This window comes from Scatophagus argus, chromosome 18 (assembly GCF_020382885.2).
Source record: "Scatophagus argus isolate fScaArg1 chromosome 18, fScaArg1.pri, whole genome shotgun sequence".
Taxonomy (NCBI): Eukaryota; Metazoa; Chordata; class Actinopteri; family Scatophagidae; genus Scatophagus; species Scatophagus argus.
Window position 1 is genome coordinate 19,542,146 of NC_058510.1, and position 22,782 is coordinate 19,564,927.

General features: G+C 41.6%; 1 protein-coding gene across 6 annotated transcripts; it reads left to right on the top strand.

The window, feature by feature from the left end:
* Window positions 1–553: 553 nt before the first annotated feature.
* LOC124049819 lies at window positions 554–21,630 on the top strand. 6 transcript variants are annotated; one of them, XR_006841480.1, is made up of 10 exons: window positions 558–1,126; window positions 1,623–1,668; window positions 3,117–3,157; window positions 3,698–3,841; window positions 4,190–4,300; window positions 6,739–6,859; window positions 7,578–7,667; window positions 11,139–11,203; window positions 15,391–15,456; window positions 15,775–15,905. XR_006841480.1 is itself a non-coding variant. In XM_046371880.1 (9 exons), the coding sequence occupies exons 1-8, from the start codon at window positions 1,085–1,087 to the stop codon at window positions 11,171–11,173; spliced, it is 630 nt and encodes a 209-aa protein (XP_046227836.1). In that variant the 5' UTR covers window positions 560–1,084; the 3' UTR covers window positions 11,174–11,203; window positions 15,775–15,909. The 6 variants fall into 6 exon arrangements, 5 of the variants coding, with proteins under 5 accessions (XP_046227833.1, XP_046227834.1, XP_046227835.1 ...); XM_046371880.1 differs by lacking the exon at window positions 15,391–15,456 and having other exon boundaries at window positions 560–1,126; window positions 15,775–15,909; XM_046371877.1 differs by lacking the exons at window positions 11,139–11,203; window positions 15,391–15,456; window positions 15,775–15,905 and adding an exon at window positions 17,122–17,677 and having other exon boundaries at window positions 554–1,126.
* Window positions 21,631–22,782: the final 1,152 nt, after the last annotated feature.

A 22,782-nucleotide genomic window follows, 5' to 3' on the forward strand; every position in this document is an offset into this window, starting at 1 on the left:
GTTGGTTCTTCTTCTTCTTCTGATTCTTCTGAAATCAGACTTTTCCTCAAAACGGGATGGTATTTTGACAGCAATAGAGAATGTGAGAAAAGATACAAGCAGTTGTGCAGAGCGAGCCAGCCACACAGAAACGTGGAGAAGACAATATTAGCTAACATTAGCCAAAGACACTCATTATGGAGTTCCAAAATCATAGAGATAAAATGTCTGTGCTGTGGGCTACTCAGACCGAGGGACAAATCCTTTGCAAAAACTGTTCTGTGAGGCTGTAAGAACTTGGCTATGGGATTGCATATGACACATCAAGAATTTGATGCAGAGTGGAAGAGTGGAAGACATGACACATAAGGCTGGGAACGCGATATTCATGTCCAAGTTAAAGCTCTGGATTACAGTTCATTGTTCATTGAGAAACTTCTGTTCAGTTGAGGAACACCTTGTAAATGGTTAATTACCTTGTTAATTGTTAATTTATTTTACCTCTACATTCTTTTGTAACTGTTTTTGCACACTCTTTGCTTTTTGTACTCTTCTTCTGTCCTTGTGAGCTGCCACAACAAGTGAATTTCCCCACTGCGGGATCAATAAAGTTCATCTTATCTTATCTTATAATGTAGCCCAATAGTTGCCACATGTTGTTAAATGAAAGGATGTTATTTTGCATAGAGCTCTTTTGGTTTGCATTTTATTTGTGCTGATACTACCACAGTAGTAATAATGATGTCAATGGAATATTGTAACAAAGCAGAGATCTATTTATTTTGTATGGACATGGCATGCGTTCTTTTTCTGTTTGTGTTTTGTTAGATGTTATGTCAAAAATAATAAAGAAAAAAACTATAGTCGCAATAGATTGTATGGATACGATTTAGATATAGGTTGCTTTTCCCTCGTTTTATTAGACGGGCGCCATGGTGGGCGCTCATGAGAATTTTTTTCATCGGGACAGCCCCTTAGTGTCTCAGAGTTTTAGTCACGTGTAAGCGGAGTGCACCGGTGTGCTACATATTAAATTAAGCGCTCCCTCGTTGAAGCGCGCACTTCTCCAGTCAAAGGCATCAGATCGGCACAGCACCGCGCCCACATGCAAGCAGCTGCAGTCAGCTCTGAAGCTATGGCAGAAATGGTAAGCACACTATAATTTAACATGATCTATAGTATAAAATGGCGCTGTGAATTTTAATTACGTGCAGTTTTCTGGGCAAATAAGAGTAAAATTGATGTTGAAATTTATCGAGAAAGTTAGCTAACAGCGAGCTAACAGTCAAGCTAGCTAAGTCAGTGGAGAACGTGCAGGTGCTCCAGTGTGAGTTTGCTCAGTTAAATCAGCTGTTAAAAGCCTGATAACCGTGAATAATGTTTCCTACCCACTGGAATATTGATAAGAATTGTAAAAGTTTTTTTTTATTTGTTGTCACTACCTTGATCAGGTATTTTAATATGGTTAACCTAAGCTTGACTTTCTAAATACAATTTTTATCCTTCCTTTCTTTGCATGTTGTGACAGTAATTAACTCAAGTTGCTATTGTGGTGAACTTCTGAAATGATTAGTTCTACTTTCAGAAGCAATTCACACAGTAGAAAATACTGTAGTATGACTGTCTGTCACTTATTTCTACAGGATAGAACGGGTTTGGCATCCACCGATGGCAGGTCTGAATGCACAGGTGAGCAAGAACAGGACTGAATTACTGAATTAGAACTATGATGCAGTTTATAGTAATTCATTTTTTGTAGTGTTCACGAGGATGAGATTGTCAAAGCACCTCACAGTTAATTTAGATTCCACTTCAGAGTGATGTGATAACAAAATGATAACTGATGCATCTCAGCTTGCAGACTGCATGTTGACGCTGCTGTCTTTTGTCAGCTGTCACTTTGTACTTTGCTTATTTATTACAATCTACATTAACCTTAGAAGCAGTGAAATTGTGGAAAACGCATGTTAAAGCTTGTTGAATGATGCTGTGTTATTAGCTTTTTATTGCACTATAGTTCACCTGCCTTGTTGCTCTATGTGTGACAAACAGTGGATGCTGCTACTCAACATGACACCAAAATGAGACACAGAACTTTTGCATGTTTGTCCTAATAAAACAATTAGATGCTGCCCCTGGGTCTTAACATGGTGGTAAAATAAACTTTAATCTTCTCATCAGACTCAATTTTTTTGCAGTCACCCTTTGACTGCAGTAAGCAGGGGATGGTCTTAGCAAAAGGTAAAATAATGCTCTGTCTGTGTCAGTACCTGACACGGTGCAGGGCGCTGATGCAATAAATATAAAATAAAAAGTTAAGACGCATCTCTTGAGGTTAATTTAGATGGAATGGTAGTCTGTGTCTGTCCCTTCTAGTTTAATAATATTTGCAGATTTGGCAGTAATCTAAGGGATGTATCTCTTTAGATGATGAAATGAAACGGTTTCATTCTCATTTTCCCCTTTAAAGTAAATAACATCAGTTCTTAAAACACTGCATTGAACAGTCTCAAGTTACCTTTGTTAGATATTTGTTAGGTTTGTTTGTTGCAAGGAAACGCTGCCTGACCAGGGCCCACAACATCACCAGTGACCCCTCCCACCCTCACCACGGTCTGTTCTCACTGCTGAAGTCTGGCAGAAGATTCCACAGCATGCGGTGCAGAACAACCAGACTTGCAAACAGCTTCTTTCCATATGCCATAAGACTACTTAACTCTACATGATCACTTCCCCTCCTCACCCACACATACACCACTCAGGACTACAGCCCATTTATTTACTGTGCAATATACTTATATTCTGTACATCTACAAAAGTACTATTTATTACAAATACTCACTGTGCAATAATAATTACATATGTATATATGCCGACTGACTTTTTATACAAAATACCTCATTTTTCAAGTACTTTTTACTGCATATTTATTGTGCGTATATATTATATTTTTTACTTTTTTTTTCTTTTAAAAAGAATATGTCAGTAATTCTTGCTATGCTTGAGCCACTGTACCGAAATTTCGTTTGTGATGAAAATCCAAATGACAAATAAAGAAAGTCTAACTCTAAGTCTAAGTCTAAGTTAGCGCATCTTGAGCTTAGTTAACATTTTCATCTTCTTTAATTTATGTGCAGGTGGTGTGACTGTGAGCCTCGACACTAGAAAGAAGAAAGGGGTAAGTCATCTGCACTTGACTGTTAAAATCTGCATTTAATCAACTTTATCCCAACAGAATTTCAGAACCATGATCCTGATTCACATTAAAAATAATTCACTCTATATTATAGACCATACTATACTGTATATAGTAATTATATATAATATTACATAGTGTACATAGTGTAATTTCTCCTGTTTTTTCACCACATAAGGACTTTCATCATCTGCTGATCCACTACAAAATTTACTTAGGGCTGTCAAAATTAGGGCCTTAACGGATCATAATTATGCCGTGTTGCATGCGCAATTGGGTAGTTGATCTGGTAGATAAAAGAAAAATGAGCCAACCATCACATCTGCTATTAAGACACACGGTGTGGCTGCTGATGGCCATGATGCAGAGGGTTAAAAGAAGTGTGTACATGTACATCTCTGCAGCTACAGAGATGTACATCCTGGCCATGATCGCTTCTCTGTCATGTCATGTATTAGTTGTGTGAATGGGTGGGGATTTAAACGTGCAGTGTTAAATGTTTTTAACTTATGTGTTTTTCAGATTACAAGACGTCGTGACTTCAGTCGACTCCTAAAGTTAAAAAGGCATCATAAGATTTGTGAGGACCGCTACATCAGGGCCTCTGAGGAGCTGAAAAAAAAAGAGAGAGAGAAGAACTTATCTCTATTGCATATCTTTGCATCAGTAAGTAGTGATACACCTTCTCATAGTGTACAACAGAGTGACACGAGAGAGAATTTCCTGTTGTTGCCATTTTGTACACGTCACATGAGCTAATATTCTCTTAATCAAAAGTGAATACTGCAGGGTTTCAGCTGCAATGTCTGCAATGTTTTACAAAAAAAATCTGTTCAGTTGTATGAAAGTCACCTTCATCATTGCAAAGGCCTGTAAGTACCGTATTTTTGCAATGGAGTATAGCTGTTTTGGCAACTCAAGGAACTCCATTTTGTATGATAACAAATAATGTGCTCTTTTTATTTCAGGTAAGCTTGAGCTATTTTCACTCAGTCTGATGTTTTTTTTATTTAGAACAAGCACCACAGCTCCAGTGACAGTGAGAACACTGTTGTCCTTGGCCCCACCGAGGATGCTGATGAGGACACAACAGTCCCTGAGCTCACAAGGACTGACAGCATAGTTGTAAGTTTATTTGTAAAGCTTCATGCTATCATACAGAATGCAATGGCAAGTGTTCAGAATGTTTGCTATTTTATATGTGGATTGTAAAATATACTGTATTTGCGAGTTCCTAAAATTAGCCACAAATCCTTGTACACAATTTTAAATCTTATTTTTTATTTGTAGATTGTGTAGTGTACATTTGTGACCATTTTCAGGCTAATCTCTCTCCATACTGCCACTGTCACCACTGTTGCTGGTGTTACTGCTACCAATGTTACTACTACTAATATTTCTAATTTCTAATAACTTAATAACTTATTTGAAAATTTTCAATCTGGCTTTAGAGCTCATCATAGCACAGAAACAGCATTGGTCAAAGTCACAAATGACCTCCTCCTGGCATCAGACAAGGGATTTATCTCTGTCCTTGTACTGGTAGACCTTAGTGCTGCATTTGACACCATTGACCACTCTATATTACTGCACAGATTGGAACACCTAATTGGCATCAAAGGAACTGCATTAAGCTGGTTTCAGTCTTATTTATCAGATCGATTTCAATTTGTTCATGTTAATGATACATCGTCCACACTCACAAAAGTTAGTCATGGAGTTCCCCAAGGTTCTGTCCTTGGGCCAAAATTATTCAGCCTGTATATGCTCCCCATTGGTGATATTATTAGGAAACACTCCATACATTTTCATTGTTATGCGGGTGACACACAACTGTACTTATCAATGAAACCAGATGAAACAAATCAGCTAGTCAAGCTTCAGGCATGTCTTAAAGACATAAAAACCTGGATGACCAACAACTTCCTACTTCTAAATTCAGACAAAACTGAAGTTATTGTTCTGGGCCCCGAACACCTTAGAAATAAATTATGCAGTGATATTGCATTGCCAGATGGCTTAGCCGTGGCCTCAAGCTCCACTGTAAGAAATTATTAGGAGTTATCTTTGACCAAGACATGTCCTTTAACTCACACATAGCGAATATTTCTGCATTCTTTCACCTCCTCAGTATCGCAAAGATTAGGCACATCCTGAGTCAGAAAGATGCAGAAGAATTAGTCCATGCATTCATTACCTCTAGACTGGATTACTGTAACTCCCTTCTATCAGGCTGCCCCAATAAATCCATAAAGACTCTCCAGCTAATCCAGAACGCTGCAGCACAACTACTGACAAGAACCAGTATGAGAGATCATATTTCTCCTGTTCTGGCTTCTCTACATTGGCTACCTGTAAAATTCAGGATAGATTTTAAAATTCTCCTCCTCACTTATAAAGCCCTGAACGGTCAGGCACCATCCTATCTTAAAGAGTTAATAGTACCCTATTATCCCACCAGAACTTTGCGTTCCCAAAATGCAGGGCTACTTGTGGTTCCTAGAGTCCTCAAAAGTAGATTGGGAACCAGAGCCTTTAGTTATCAAGCTCCTCTACTATGGAACCATCTTCCGGTTTTGGTCCGGGAGGTGGACACACTCTCTATATTTAAGAGTAGACTAAGACTAGGCCCGCCCCTAGTTATGCTGCTATAGGCTTAGACTAGCGGGGTCCTCCCATGATGCACTGAGCTCTTTCTTCCTCTCCCTCTCCTTCTGCACACATTCATGTCCCATTAATGCATATTACTAACTCAACTTCTTCCCTGGAGTGCCTGTGCTTTCTTGTCCCGCAGATTCCTAGCGATCATGACTGGACCTCCTGCTGCAGTCCTGCTGTCGTCCTGCTCAAAACCTACTGCGATTACTACTGTTTAGTCATAATCTGATTTAAATCTGTTACGAGTCAGTACAGCTACTACCATTATTGTTACTACTATTGTTATCAAAATCACCATAATACCTTCTGTATACTTCATTGTCATTATCATTATCTACATTTCCGATACTTCTGGTATTATTACTGCTGCCATGCATCTCTGCTTGTGTGCTCCTTCTCTCACACCCCACCCCCTCTGCCTCTCTCCCTCTCTCTCTCGCTCTCCTGCTCTCTCTCTCTCTCTCTCTCCCTCTCTTTCAACCCAACCGGTCAAGGCAGATGGCCGCCCATCTTGAGCCGGGGTCTGCTCCGAGGTTTCTGCCTTCTTAAAGGCAGTTTTTCCTCGCCACTGTGGCCAAGTGCTTGCTCAAGGGGGAATGTTGGGCTCTCTCTATTTACAGTTTAATTAAAGAGTTTGGTCTAGACCTGCTCAAATTGGAAAGTGTCATGAGATAACTTTTGTTGTGAATTGGTGCTATATAAATAAACTGAATTGAATTGAATTGAAATTTCTAAACAGTTCGGTGAATGACATTACTGTGATTTCAAGTACACTGTTAAAAGTGAACTTAAGGCAACCACTTAAATGTTCTTAGTTTAGCCTCTTTTAAATGATTGTTTTATAGCTGTTCAACAACAAATGTATGAAAAGTAAAAATCAACTCTTTTGTTGATGTGTCTTTTAGCTTACCAGACAAATGCTTGGGTACACTGAGATCATCGAAGAGGGATATGTTCCTGAAACAGAAAGTGATAGCTCAGCAGAAGAGGACGGCAGAGGCCGGCTGTACAAGAAAAAACGTTCTGGTGTGTTTTGCTCCAAGCCATTTTAAAAAATGGCACGCCATTTACAATCAAAACACAAAGACAAAGCTGAAGTTGTATAACGAAAGTTGTACACAAAGGTTTCCCAAATGCTCTAAGGAGCGAAGAATACAGCTCGGTCTGGGAACTGTGCTCATAATTGTAAGGTGCTCAAAGAAGGTTATATGTATGGTATGGTTATACCTCGGCAACAATCCAGTATCCCTGTGAAGGCTAGTGATTACATATACTGTGTTAACTAATAATAATGTAATGTAATGTTGTGTACCTTACACCCCACTCACCCACACACACACACACACACACATACACACACACCCCATTCCTGACAACCATCCATGGAACATTGCACAATGCAGCCATTTGCACAGAACTCTGCTCTACTCATCTCATTTGCACTACTGTCATTGTACTACTCCGCTATTTGCACAATACTGCAGCACCGCTGTAATTATTGTTGCCTGTATCACTGTTTACATATCCTTAGTCTCATTGTCTATATCTTTATTCTGATTGCCTTTTATATTTTTATAGTGTTGTTTTATATTTATAGCATTAGGTATTTTGTATGGGCTTATACCGGGACCGGGGAAACTAATTTCATTCCACCTCATGTTTCTGGATGTGTGAAATGACAATAAAGTTCCTTGAATCCTTGAATCCTAATGTAATAGTTTTATTCATGTGTCCTGTTTTTCAGAGAAAGTAGCGATAAACAGTAATGCATCAGACACTGAAGATGAGGATGACTCGACTATGAAGATGTCTCAGCATCCTTCACAGCATCCTTGTAAGTAGCTATTGGGAATTATATCCTTGCTCATTTTGATCATGGTTCACGTGAAGCAATAGACACAAAAGAGAGAAGATCAATGATGTTTTGCTACAGCCCCACTAGCACTGCTAAAACATGTGGGCATCAACCACATTTTCATCCCTTATGTGTGGTCACGTGCACATGAAGTTAGCTTTTAATTCCAAAATCTAACAGAGTGACCATCCTTTATTTTTCACGTTTCAGTGCTGTTAAACAGGGAAAATTCTATCTTTTCTGTATTTACATAGATAAAGTATAGGTTTTGTCAATCTGACAATGGGTCAAGGTAGGCTGCAGCTCTCCTCAGTGTGGCTGACAATGTTTTACAGCATTTAAAGTTGACTAAAGCAGTTTTTACTGAAAGATAGACAAATAGATAGATAGACAGACAGACAGATACTTTATTGAGCCCGAGGGAAATTCAAGCATCCAGTCGCACGTTACAGCAGTGTAGGTTAGTCAAAAAGTAAACAAACAAGGTCTGACTGTTAGTAGGAGAGATTTAGATAATAAAAAGTATACGTGTCATACATAGACTAAACATATACTAAATAAACTAACATATGCTATATAAAGTATAATAGTGTGCAAAGAAAGTAGGTCTACCAAATTGACTGTATTATAACAAGAGACTAAAAACTACAGTGTAAGCATATGTTTGCTACCCAAAACATGAGTAACAAAGTTAATTGCAGTTAATTGTGCAAAACATATAAGGTGTATGATGGAATAAATGTCCTCAGATTTTTCGCCTGATGTGACTCAGGCACAGACTGTCGCTGGGACCATGACCCCTGAGTACCCAGAGATGTGTTGTAGAGTCTAATGGCCAGGGAAACAAACAAGTTCCTGAGTCTGTTTGTGGAGCAGGTCAGAGACAGCAGCCTGGTGCTAAATACACTCCTCTGACTGATCAGAGTCCTGTGCAGAGGGTGGGAGGCGTGGTCCAGGATGGACAGGATCTTATCCAGGGTCCTTTTTTTCTGCTACTGACACTACAGAGTCCAGCTCTGTGCCCACCACAGATTCTGCCCTCCACACCAGTCTGTCCAGCCGTGTTGCGTCCCTCTTCTTGATGCTGCCTCCGCAGCACACCATAGCATAGAAGAGGACACTGGCCACCACAGTCTGGCAGAACATCAGCAGCAGTTTTTTGCAGATGTTAAGGGACCTCAGCCCCCTCAGGGCCCCCTCAGGAAGTACAGTCAACTCTGAGTTTTCCGGTGATGGTGTCGGTGTTCACTGACCAGTCTGTCATCCAACTGCAGACCCAGGCACTTGTAGGTCCTGACGACCTCCACCTCCATGCCCTCAGTGGAGACCGGTGTGGGATGGGGTCTGTTCTTCCTGAAGTCAACTACAATCTTCTTGGTTTAGGATGTGTTGAGTTGCAGCTCGTTAGCCCTGCACCATTCGACAAAGTCCTCCATCAGGCTCCTGTACTCCCCCTCCTGTCCATCTTGATGAGGACTGTATCTGTGTCCTTGCGTTGGGGATTTGGTGTGGAGTGGGTTGAGCAGGGGAATGGAGACAGTAGCGTGAGAGTCAAACCTGTTGAAGAATTGGTGGAACTGGTTCGCTCCCTCTGTGTCCCCTTCTGCAGTGCAGCGAGTCTTCTTTCAGCCTGTGATGGTCGTCATCCCCTCCCATACCTCCCTCATGTTGTTTTGCGGTAGTTTCTGTTCCACCTTCCTGCTGCAGGACTCCTTGGCCTCCTGCAGACAAACCTTGAGCTCCCTCTGTACCTGCTTCAGCTCATCCGTTTCCCTCTTTGAACACTCTCTTTTTTTCTATTGAGGACATCCTTGATATTGCTGGTAATCCAGGGCTTGTTGCTGAGGAAGCAGCGCACAGACTTGACGGGGCAAACAGTGTCCCTGCAGAAATTCATATAGTCCATAAAACAATGTGTGACCCCCTTGATATCCTCACCATGTAGCTCCATCAGCACATTCCAATCTGTGGATCCGACGCAGTCCCTCAAAGCCTCCTCTGCCTCAGGGGTCCACTTCCTGAAGGTAGACTGCCTCTGGATCTTCGGTTTGTACTCAGGCTGAAGAAATACCAGACTGTGATCAGCTTTTCCCAGTGGGCAGGGCGGGGTGGCCATATATGTGTCCTTAGCGTTAGCATACATCCGGTTCAGTCTGGTTGGGCAGTCTACAAATTGGCTAAAATCCTGTAGAGTATTGTCAAAGGTAACATAGTTAAAATCCCCAGATATGAGAATGGAGGCTTTGGGGTGTTGTGTTTGCAGCCTGGCAATGACACACTGAATGACGTCACACGCCGTGTCAATGTGCGCTCGCAGAGGGATATAAACAACAATGCGATGGCATGAGAGAACGCCCACGGCATGTAGTATGGACATAGACTCGCTGCTAGCAGCTCCACGTCTCTGCTACAGCTCATCTCCTTCACAGTTACATGGCCAGGATTGCACCATCTGTTGTTAACATACAGTGTGAGTCCCCCTCCTTTCTTCTTATTGCTGCATTTCCCATCCCTATCCACTATCCACCAGATAGAATCCCGGTAGATCTACGTTGGTGTCAGGGGTGTCTGCACAGCCATGTCTCAGAGAAGCAGAGTAAACTGCATTCTCTGTAGGTCCTCTACGTCTTAATAAGCGGAGCCAGCTTGTCTATTTTGTTGGATAAAAAGTTCATATTTCCCATGACCACCGACTTAACTGCAGGCTACACACTGATGTGTATAAAGAGTTAAAAAGAGATGAAAAAACACAGTTATTTGGAAAGAAACGGACTGAGCTAGAGAGGCTGCCACTCGTGTCGGTGTGGGATTGCTCTATATTGGCTTTCCCTTAATTTTCTCCTTAACTTCTGATTTCAAGCTGAGTAGGACACAAGTTCAGTTAAGCAGGAGCTATTTACAACTCGTGGTTTCCACTGTTTTCCATTGTTTACTCTCCAGGCCTTCCTCCAAAGGTAGCTCACACAATACTTCATGTTAGGACTGACAAAATTTCAAATTGTCTGTCATCATATCGTATCACAGGATGTACTTCCTGTTAATGTTGAATAAAAAGGGCAAAAGTTCCTTTTGATTTTTTTTGTCCTTAAGCACGCCAACTGCGTTCACAGTGTAATACTTGTTTACTAAGAGAGCCATCCTGCTGACAAACATAGACGTGAAAAAGACCACCACTGAAGTCGGAAAATGCATTGACCCCCATCAAGCCGATGGTAATATTTCTGTAATTAAGAAGAAAAGACATTAAGTAAGTAAGTGCCATTACTAGCTTTTGTTATTTGCTTGTCCTTAACTTCAATTCATTAACTTCAATTTTTATTCACTAGTCTACAGTCATTTTCCCAAATACGGTTTTCTAAAACAAACACTGGAACACTATTGTATGTGGGTACTAACAGAGGGTAGATAATGATTTTCTTTCTGAGTTTTGGTGTGTCTTATTTTTAATAGATATGTCGGGTGAAAAGATGCCACTGGATAAGTAGCCTCCACTAGTAAATCAGTCACAGTAAAAGGTAAGTTGTTAATGTGTCTCTTGTGGCTTATTAATGGGGTCAGCCTCCTGTTGTCTGAACTGCATAGTGATAAAGAAGTAATAGTTTTTATATTATAGTTGACATTATTTTATCAATCAACAACCAGGAAGATTATCCACCATCATGCTTGGTCCCCTAAGGTGTTGTAGGTTTGTAGGCTAAGACGCTGAAAACAATTGAAGCCTCTGGTTAGCTGCAATACCAGAATTTATAGCAATTACTGTGTAAATGAGCATAATGTGGAGGAAAGGGTTTTTAAGTCAGACACACTGTTGGCTCTCCATGCCAACAAATCCGACACGGATCAATCTGTGTTTTACTTTTACTGTTAATAGACCAGATTAGCAGTAGTGTGCTGGTAAGGAAATAGGCCACCAGTCAGAGCAGAGAGAGGTGACCAGCAGTAAGCTGATTGGATGCCACAGTCAACCCTGTCTTTGAGGATAATGTTATATTTTATCATCAGTGTCCGCAGCCAGTTTGCAGTGTAAGAAATCAATATCTGTGCCCCACAGTAAACTTAACAAACAACCCAGCTTTCTTCTACCTTTCTTTCTTTAACTTTTTTCTTCTAAGTTAGCATTAATCTGTCTGTTTACAGTTAACCTTAAGAGGCTGATAGCCATGCAGTAGCCATGCTATCAGCTGTTGTTCTGTAGCATAATTCAAAACATACACACCATAAACCAGGTAGCTTAATTTACAGCCACATTTAGAATTAAGGGACTGCAATATATTGTATTGAATTGAAGCTTTCCGGTCTCATACTTTTTAAAGTAGCCTAAAAGATGTGTGCTTCTACTGTATTTCACTAAGATAAGATAAGATGAACTTTATTGATCCCGCAGTGGGGAAATTCACTTGTTGTGGCAGCTCACAAGGACAGAAGAGGAGTGCAAAAAGCAAAGAGTGTGCAAAAACAGTTACAAAAGAATGTAGAGGTAAAATAAATTAACAATTAACAATGTTCAAAGCAGACGCTGACCTGGAGGAATACACGTCAGCTGTGTTGTCCTATGTTCACTTCTGTACTGATGCTGTCCTACCCACAAAGACAATCAAATTTTTTCCTAATAAAAAACCATGGGTGGATGGCACAGTGTGGCCCCTGCTAAAAGCCCGGGATGCAGCCTATAGGTCTTGAGATAGGCTAGCTTACAGCAGGGCCCGGAAAGAACTGAAAAAGTGCATCCAGCTGGCAAAACACAGGTACAAGCAGCGCATTGAGGAGCACTTCAATGACAATGATTCATGTAACGTGGAAAGGCATCAGGACCATCACGGACTATAAGCGGAATGACCAGCAGGTCAGCCATGACCCGATCCTACCTGACACCTTAAATAGCTTCTTCACACGCTTCGACACTCCGAGCAGCAGAAGAACTGCACACCTTCCTCAGCCAGAGGTGCAGCAGCAGCCTCTCGTCCTCCACGCTGCACCAAGTGACCTCCGCTTTGAGGAGGATTACCGTATTTTTCGGACTATAAGTCGCACTTTTTTTCATGGTTTGGCTGGTCCTGCGACTTATACTCAGGTGCGACTTATATAATAAAATATATACGGTAATTTCACATGTTCACGCTGACAGTCGCGAGGGGGCGCTCTAGGCTGGTGTGCCAGTATCTGCTATGCTCCTGTACCACCGAAAAATTTAAATTTAAACATAAACTTATAAAGACAACTGAGAAAGACTGAACACAAATGCCCCAAAAAGAAAATCATACCCTGCAGATTACAAGCTGCAAGTAGTGAAATACGCAGCCAAAAACGGTAATGGAGCAGCTGAAAGAAAGTTTGTAGTTAGCGAGAAACTTGTGAGGGACTGGCGAAAAGCGAAGGATACTCTAACTGCAATGAAGAAAACCAAAAAAGCTAATCGCGGGCTAAAAGCTAGATGACCACAGCTAGAGGAACAGGGTTTGGTAAACTTATGTTGTTTATGTTATAGTTATCTGAATATCTGTTGATGTGTTACATTAACATACCAGACACCCATTCAGCCCGTTGTTCTCTAATCTATTGTTATTACTATAATTTACCGTTCAAGATGTAATGTCTGTTCTTGATCTCTGATTTTATAAAATAAATTTCCCCCAAAAAATGGGACTTATAGTCCAGTGCGACTTATATATGTTTTTTTCTTCTTCATTATGCATTTTTTGGCTGGTGCAACTTATACTCCGGAGCGACTTATAGTCCGAAAAATACGGTAATATCAACAAGGCTGCAGGTCCAGACAAGGTGTCAGGAGAAGTCATGCGCTGCCCAACTGGCAGAAGTCTTTCTGGACATCTTCAACCTGTCCATGCAGCTGTCCACGGTCCCTGTGTACCTGAAGTCCTCCATCATCGTGCGGTGCCCAAGAAATCAATCATAACCTGCCTCAACGACTACCAACCTGTTGCTTTGACCCCGGTTATTATGAAGTGGTTCGAGAGGATCCTCCTGAGATACATCAAGGACGCCATCCCCGTTGGCCTGGACAGTCTGCAGTTCGCCTACAGGGAGAACCGTTCTACGGAGGATGCCGTCTCGCTAGCACTTCACACGGCCCTGACTCACCTGCAGCATCCTAACACCTATGTTAGGATGCTATTTGTGGACTTCAGCTCGGCTTTCAACACCGTCCCCCCGGATATGCTGGCCCTGAAGCTCCACAACCTGGGTTTGTCAGACTCACTCTGCTCGTGGATCAGGGACTTCCTCACCAACAGGCCCCAGGTGGTGAGGATAGGGGAGTCTACATCAGCCCCACTGATCCTCAATACTGGCACGCCGGGTTGTGTACTCAGCCCTGCCTTATTCATCCTCTACACACACGACTGCTCTGCTATCCACCCCACAAACATGGTCGTTAAGTTTGCGGATGACACCATTGTGGTGGGTCTCATATCCAACAATGATGAGACCCACTACAGAGACGTGGTCCAGAACTTGACACAGTTTGTTCCAGGAACAACCTCATCCTGAACATCAGCAAGACCAAGGAGGTCATAGTGGACTACAGGAGGTCCAGGAAGACCGATCACGCTCCTGTCTGTATACTTGGGGAGGCGGTTGAGCGGGTGGACAGCATTAAGTTCCTGGGCATCCACATTTCCTCTGACCTCTCCTGGTCAGTGAACACCTCACACCTGGTGAAAAAGACCCAACAACAGCTCTTCTTTCTCAGGAAGTTGAAACGGACTGGACTGTCTACTCAGCTGCTTGTGAACTTTTACAGGGCCACAATTGAAAGCATCCTGTGTCCCAGTGTGACTGTGTGGTATGGCAGTTGCACAGCACAGGACAGGAAGGACTTAGCCCGGGTGGTGAGGACAGCACAGGGGATTGTGGGCTGCAGTCTACCAGATCTGGACTCAGTTTACACTGCCCGAGTCCAGAAGAAGGCAAGACGCATTGCCACAGACCCCACCCACCCGGGCAACGAACTGTTTGTACCGCTTCCATCAGGGAAGTGGTACAGGAACATTAAAACCAGCACCAACAGACTCAGGGACAGCTTCTTCCCCAGAGCTGTTAAAGCAATAACCCCCCTACAGTGAAACACTCATGTCCCACCCCCATACAGGACCCACCCCCATACAGGACTTCACACATACACCCTCTTCCGTCTAGCCGCATACACACACACAGCATACCATAGACTGGCACTAAGTGCACTTTATCTACCTCATTTTGTATTTTGTATTTTATATTTTTATATTTTTTCTTAAGTGTACAATTTTAATTTTCTGCTGCTATTTATAAGTGTGCTTTTAAGCCGAGAATCTGCACAAAATTTCGTTATGCTTGCATAATGACAATAAAGACTCTTGAATCCTGAATCTTGAATCTAAAGTTTAGCCCGTTAATTGGTTTACATGCTAAATACATAGGTACACTAGCTAAGGTTATGTTAATGGACTTCTTCTGGGTCCTGGGACTTGAGGTAGGGACAGCATGGACAACCCGTTTATAGCACAGCATTTGGTAGTTAGCGGCCGGGATTATGCAAGGTAGATTCGTGAGCAGGTGATCCAGTCTTGCCTCTTAACAGCAGACCGATTCGGTGCAGTTACCCACCCTCTGCACACAGTGAAACCAACAGCTGTTTCTTCTCTTGTGCTCTTTTCTTGTTCAATATACACAACTGTTCACTTCCTGCATCTACCATCCAACCCAGTGACAGTCAGTGGGGCAACAGCAATATGGCAGCGTACTAGAGCAACAGCACAGTGCTACAAACCTGGTACAAAACTTAAATTGGTTTTAGTTTAACATGTAATGACTTTTTGGGTATTTTTTTCTCAAAATAAATTTCAATACTCCATAAATCAGGCAGAAATTGGAAGAAAGAAAACGAAAAAACTCTTCAACTTTCCTGTACATGACAACTGTATGGGGGGGGATGTTTATATAACACCTCATCTTACATCATATTAATGCTTAAAGTTGTGCAAAATTAAGACTGTGACTGCTTTGAGTGACAAGTGGGTATCATCACATCATTAGCTGTCTACCTTGACATTATAGCCCACTCCACTCACATTTCCTTCATTTTATTCAGTGACATCCAGGAAACGCAAATGGAGTGAGGAAGAAATCCAGGCAGTGGAAAAGACCCTTCTGGGATGCATCACATCTGGAAAGGTTCCAAGAAGAAAAACTGTGCATGGAATGCATCAAGGCATCACCATCACCAAGTCCTTTGTCCAAATGCTCCTGGTCGGATTGATGCATCACCAGGTGATGCACCACCTGGTGATGATCACTTGGTGATGGTGACGCATCACTAGGTGATGCCTTGATGCATCACCAGGAGCACTTGGAGAAAGGACTTGGGAAGGAATTAAATTTTATGTTAAAAATCGAATTGACTTTCTTAAGAGGAAACAAAAATGAGGTAGGAAGAGTCTTGACTATCTTGTATTCCTGAAACAGTTCTTGAGTTCAAAAACAAGAACAGGAATAAATTGTTAGTTGATGTTGTTTTTGAGTATATGCTGTTGAATAATGTGCAGTGCTATAGCATTGTTTAAAATAATTGCATAATCAGCTTTCCACAAGAAATAAAAGTGTTTACAGTTTGGTACACAAACAGTTTTGGTCTCTATAATTATTGTCTCTATTGCTACATATTGTTTTTTGATAATTTATGGCTGCATTATTAAAAATAATGACCAGTGTGAACAGAGAAGACCTCAGCTTAATAAATGTGAATTGAATTGGAACTCGAGAACTTAAAAGCATATGGTTACTATGAGTGGTGTCCAAAGATAAATGATAAATCTAATAATATAAACACAAATGCAATATTTTATAATTAACAATGTAAATAAAATAAATAAATAATAATTCAGACACTACTCTCACTATCAAATTGCTCTTTATTTATTGCAGGAATCCCTATTGCTCACCTTATACAGCAAGTCCGTATTCCCCAAAGACCAATTTGCAACAGTGTCACCTGGTGGTTTGTGGTATTACAAAATAGACGTGTCCCTACGAGAATAGTAAACTCTGACAAGACAATAAGATTTCTGAAAGTGAAAATTTTAGATGCTTAAGTTGACTTTTGTCATAATAAAATATAAAAAAATAAGTGTTATAAAACTATGCCTCTATTTCATTGAGAAAGTGGTGTCACCACCTGTACCCTTTCTGACAGGCTGTCTCACGGGGTAACAGAAACAAGTATGTGTCTGTGTGTGAAGGTAGAAGTAGCAGTGTGTTTTTATCTGTGAATCTTATCTGCCTGTACACATTTTTTCCTGTTAATTGTGATTAATCCAGTTTTGCTATTTCTTAAAACCATGTTTTGTTCCACTGCTGTGTGCTTTGAATAATGTGCCAGATCAAATGTGCTGTTGTACAGAAATGCCTGAACCCCCACAAAGTTCAACTGCCATCACAGGTTATGGGCCAAACAGCAGAGGAGGAGTAGATGGCAGTGTGGCATGGGCGAATGAGCGGAACCAGTTCTTTAACAGATTCGACACAGGGACCCCAATTCACGCTTCAAACGACTCCTCAGCAGTAAGGTTGCAGCAACTAGCCACTCCAGCCACATTCCATCTGGATGGCCTCGCTCACACCTCATCCCCAGAAACCTGGGTGGACCACTCTCATCTGGGTACCACGTGCAATCCCCCCCCCACCACCTCAACGATGACCTTCACAGCTGAGCAGGTGAGAAGACAGCTGCAGAGACTCTGCAGGCTCTGAAGCTGCAGGCCCAGATGGTGTGAGCCCCAGGGTCCTGAAAGCCTGTGCCCCCCAGCTAAGCGAAGTACTCCATCATGTCTTCAACCTGAATCTGAGTCTTCCGAGGGTCCTCGTGGTGTGGAAGATGTCATGCCTTGTTCCTCTCCCGAAGATGCCGTGTCCCAGCGACCCCAAGGACTACAGTCCCGTGGCTCTGACATCACACATCATGAAGACCCTGGAAAGACTCATCCTGGAACAGCTCCGGCCCATGGTCCAACCACTACAGGATCCCCTTCAGTTTGCCTACCAGCCCCGCCTCGGAGTGGATGATGCCATCATCTACCTGCTGAACAGAGTCTACACTCACCTGGAAAAGCCGGCAAGCACTGTTACAAGACAACTTTATTTGTATAGCCCATTTTTACAAGCAGTTTGTCTCAAAGGGCTTAACATAACATCAGCAACATCCTCTGCCCTTCGACCTTCACATCGACTAAGGAAAAACTCCTAGAAAAACCTTTAACAGGCGGTGAGCAACACAAGAGGGATCCCTTACCCAGGATGGGCAGATGTGCAATGGAGACGTACAGGCAGGAAAGCAGTTAACAACATGAGAACATTACTAAGAAGACAAGTAAAACAAAATCTCAACTCATTCATCCGTTCAGTTTCACTTTTGATACCATCTCAATATGATTTTAACATTTCATAAGACTGAAATTATAATAATGAAATGCTGTATCATTCATGTATTTTTCATGTTCTGTTGAAAACCACTATGAATTGTATGTTAATCTGATGAGGGGAGAGGATGGAAGAGGAAGAAGAGGAAAAGGAGGAGGGGGAACTGCTTGGTGGATCATGTTTGTGTCCCCCGGCAGCATAGGCCTATAGCAGCATAGCTATGATAGAACCCAGCCTGTCAAACCCAGATTGGCAACTGGTTCCACAGTAAGGGTGCCTGATAGCTAAAGGCTCGTCCTCCCATTCTACTTTTATGAATGCTGGGAACTGCAAGTAAACCTGCACTCTGTGATCTGAGTGTTCTATTGGGAATATATGGGACTATTACATCCTGCAGGTATGATGGAGCTAGTCAATTTAGGGCCTTAAATGTAAGTAGAAGAATTTTAAAGTCTATTCTGAATTTTACTGGAAGCCAGTGAAGAGAAGCTAAGATAGGGGAGATATGGATATGATCCCTTTTAGTGATTCCTGTTAAAACTCTAGCTGCTGCATTCTGGATCAGCTGCAGGCTATTAACAGAGTAATTTGGACATCCTGACAATAGTGAGTTGCCATAATTCAGCCTAGAAGTAACAAAAGCATGGACAGGTTTTTCACTCTAAGAGATGCTCCTTATTTTAGCAATATTACGGAGGTGAAAGAAGGCGGTCTTAGAGATCTGTGTAATGTGATGGATAAATGACACATCCTGATCGAAGATAACGCCAAGGTTCCTCACAGTCGTACTGGGGGCCAACGTAATGTTGTCCAGAGAGACAATATTATCAGCTATTCTGGTTCTAAGATGTTTGGGGCCTAGAACAATGATCTGAGTGTCATCAGCATAACAATGAACGTTTGTGCCATGTTTCTGAATAATATTTCCTAGAGGGAGCATGTATAAGGTGAACAGGATGGGCCCAAGCACTGAACCCTGTGGAACACCGAGGTTAACCCTTATATATGAAGAGGAAACATCATTAACGTGAGCAAAGTGAAATCTATCTGTTAAATATGATTTGAACCAGCGTAGCACAGTCCCTGTGATCCTAGTCTCATGTTCTAATCTGTGTAATAAAATGTTGTGATCTACTGTGTTGAAAGCAGCACTGGAAAAGGAAAGGAAAGGAAAGGAAAGTGACATATCTTGTCATTGGAGGGAACTCACTCCAATGAAATTTGTTCTCTGCATTTAACCCACCCAAGTGACGTGCACACACACACAGCAAACCCGGGGCAGTGGGCGACCGCGTGCAGCGCCCGGGGAGCAGTGGGGGTTAGGTACCTTGCTCAAGGGTACCTCAGCCATGGACACTGGGACGGGGAATCGAACCAGCGATCCACCGGTTACGGGTCCGACACCCTAACCGCTGATCCACGACTGAGATCCAGTAGTATGGAGACGGTCTGATGCCATGAGGAGGTCATTTGTGACTTTAACCAGTGCTGTTTCTGTGCCGTGATGGGCTCTGAAACCAGACTGAAACATTTCAAAGAGGCTGTTCCTGTGTAGGTGATCAATTTATCAGCTTATCAGCCAGAGGAAACGCTGTCTGGCAGGCACTTCAGGAGCCTCAAGACCAAGACCAGCAGGCTGAGGAACAGCTTCTTCCCCAGGGCTGTCTCCTTACTGAACTCAGCCCCCCACTAACACCCTCACCCTACACCACACTCCACTACACCACCCTATCCTAACTGAGTACTACGTACTGAGTGTTGCACTAGTTCCTCTACCTCACTGTTAATATAGTTAGCCTACTGCCTATCGTTGTATACACTATATTGTCCATTGCACTAGTGATTTATAGCTTAATTTAACATCTGTAAATATCAATCATTTTACAAATCATTTGTAAATTGTGTTATAGTTTCCACCAACACTGGATGCACATGAAAGCACGTATCCATCTGTATAGTATGTTCATAGTACTTAGGAACCCTGTATATTATGACAACTACCTGTATATCATGTTTATAGTATATCTGTAGCATAGCCACCTGTACATACCCTGTACATACTGTAAATTACTGTATACCTGGCACTTACTGCTTATTGCACTTCTGGTTAGATGCCAAACTGCGTTTTGTTGCATTGTACTTGTACATGTGTAATGACAATGAAGTTGAATCTAATCTAATCTAATCTAATTAAACAAAAGATAAAAAAGACCAAATCATGACATTATGGATCGATTCATTGTTTGTATAAGGTAAAACAAAAAGAAAATAAATTTACTAATTTACCCAGGAGTGTGGGAGATATTATCTTGTTAAGTAAATAAAGCATAAACTTACACCCATATAATTTAGGTAATACTATTAAACTGTAAAATGTATGTATGTGTATGGCACATATCATGGGGTATGATGGAAACAGTTCACAGATTATCTGTGTCTTTGGTTCACCAATATCTACTACTGGGCTTCTGTGAGCAGTATTTTTGTCTCCATGTACAGGAACCTGAGGAGGAGCCTCAGACAGCAGTAGCACAGCAGCACGACTCTTCTGACTGCAGCCATCCAGCTAGCAGTATGTGAGGAGCAAGCACAAGTGTCCCATTTGTGGGGAACTGTATATAGTCCAACACCTGAGAAGCATAGAAGAGGTGGTCAACAAAACAGAGTTGAGTCTTCTGAGCAAGTTTTCTCACAGACAGTGAGTGTCCCGTTTCCTCTTAAGAAATGTGTAACCCAGATGTAATTCCAGTTACTAAGTTTACTATAAGTGTATTATTATTGTTTGTATTATTTGGGGTGTAGTGCCCTTTAAGGGTTAGGATGGCACCCTATGACATGTTTTTACGACATGTCGGGTGAGTTACGATAGCGCCCCTGTGAGAATCGCAAGCTCAGACAGCTAGGGCTCCACAGTGTATGTTCCCTCTGTGTGCTCTGCTCATCAGGTCATGTTGTGTTTTTCCTATTCGTCGTGTGGTGTAAGAGACTGCTGCGCATGTCTTGTGGCGTCTAAGGAAGACAGCTGCCAGCTGCCATCGCTGGGACATCGATTTCCCTAACTCCTTTAACATACACACACGACTTCCTCACATAGAGCTCTATGAACATATTTAGTACTTTTTGCTGGCGAGCAGTTCTATTAATTTTTTTTCTCAAAGGACAATTAAAGGACACAATTGTGAACTATTTCCTTTTCTTGGATTGAAGACCATTTCGGATTTCATTTCATTTCATGGACTGAGAAAAGGACTCAAACTAACAGAAAATGGGTACAAGTTTGATATTATCCATACAGAATTTAATTTTCTATATTACTTGATGAAAGTGTGTTTTCTATGTTTAGACTGTTGGCGTTGTTGGAAGAATGGGGTATGTTGCATTTCAGTCCAGTTTGAATTTCAAAATAAATCTGGATCAATAGTACACTGCTATAAGGGCTCTGCTTATTAAATCGTGCTTACTGGTGCTACAGATGCTCTTGAAGAGGCTTTTAATGGTGCTTTTTCACCACCAATGAAATAGGGTCCAATATTGTTGATCAGTGTTGTATAGTGAGTTGTTTGAGCAACTACAGACCAATATCTAACCTTCCATTTCTTTCCAAGATCCTTGAAAGAACAGTCGCCAATCAGTTATGTGACTTTCTTCAAAATAATAATTATATTATCAATTATTTGAAAAATTTCAATCTGGCTTTAGAGCTCATCATAGCACAGCATTGCTAAACAGCATTGGTCAAAGTCACAAATGACCTCCTCCTGGCATCAGACAAGGGATTTATCTCTGTCCTTGTACTGTTAGACCTTAGTGCTGCATTTGACACCATTGACCACTCTATATTACTGCACAGATTGGAACACCTAATTGGCATCAAAGGAACTGCATTAAGCTGGTTTCAGTCTTATTTATCAGATCGATTTCAATTTGTTCATGTTAATGATACATCGTCCACACTCACAAAGGTTAGTCATGGAGTTCCCCAAGGTTCTGTTCTTGGGCCAATATTATTCAGTCTGTATATGCTCCCCATTGGTGATATTATTAGGAAACACTCAGGAAACAAATCAGCTTGTCAAGCTTCAGGCATGTCTTAAAGACATAAAAACCTGGATGACCTGCAATTTCCTACTTCTAAATTCAGACAAAACTGAAGTTATTGTTCTGGGCCCCAAACACCTTAGAAGCAAATTATGCAGTGATATTGCATTGATAGATGGCTTAGCCGTGGCCTCAAGCTCCACTGTAAGAAATTTAGGAGTCATCTTCAACCAGGACATGTCCTTTAACTTACACATAGCGAATATTTCAAAGACTGCATTCTTTCACCTCCGCAATATCGCAAAGATTAGGCACATCCTGAGTCAGAAAGATGCAGAAAAATTAGTCCATGCATTCATTTGTACCTCTAGACTGGATTACTGTAACTCCCTTCTATCAGGCTGCTGTGGTATAATTTCTATGTAAGTTGTGATGAGCTAAAGTTATAGTATGCACTGCAATATGATAGCATGAAGTAGTCATGTTATGTTTCCATTAAGATTGAAAGAAAAGCAAGATACAGCTGTATTAAAAGGATACAACTGGTTAAGGGCCTGTAAGCTATAGAAGGCAAAACTGTAATTGTGAAACTGTTTTATGGTAGTGAAACATTGTCTATGGTAGCCATACACTGTCAATGTAATCT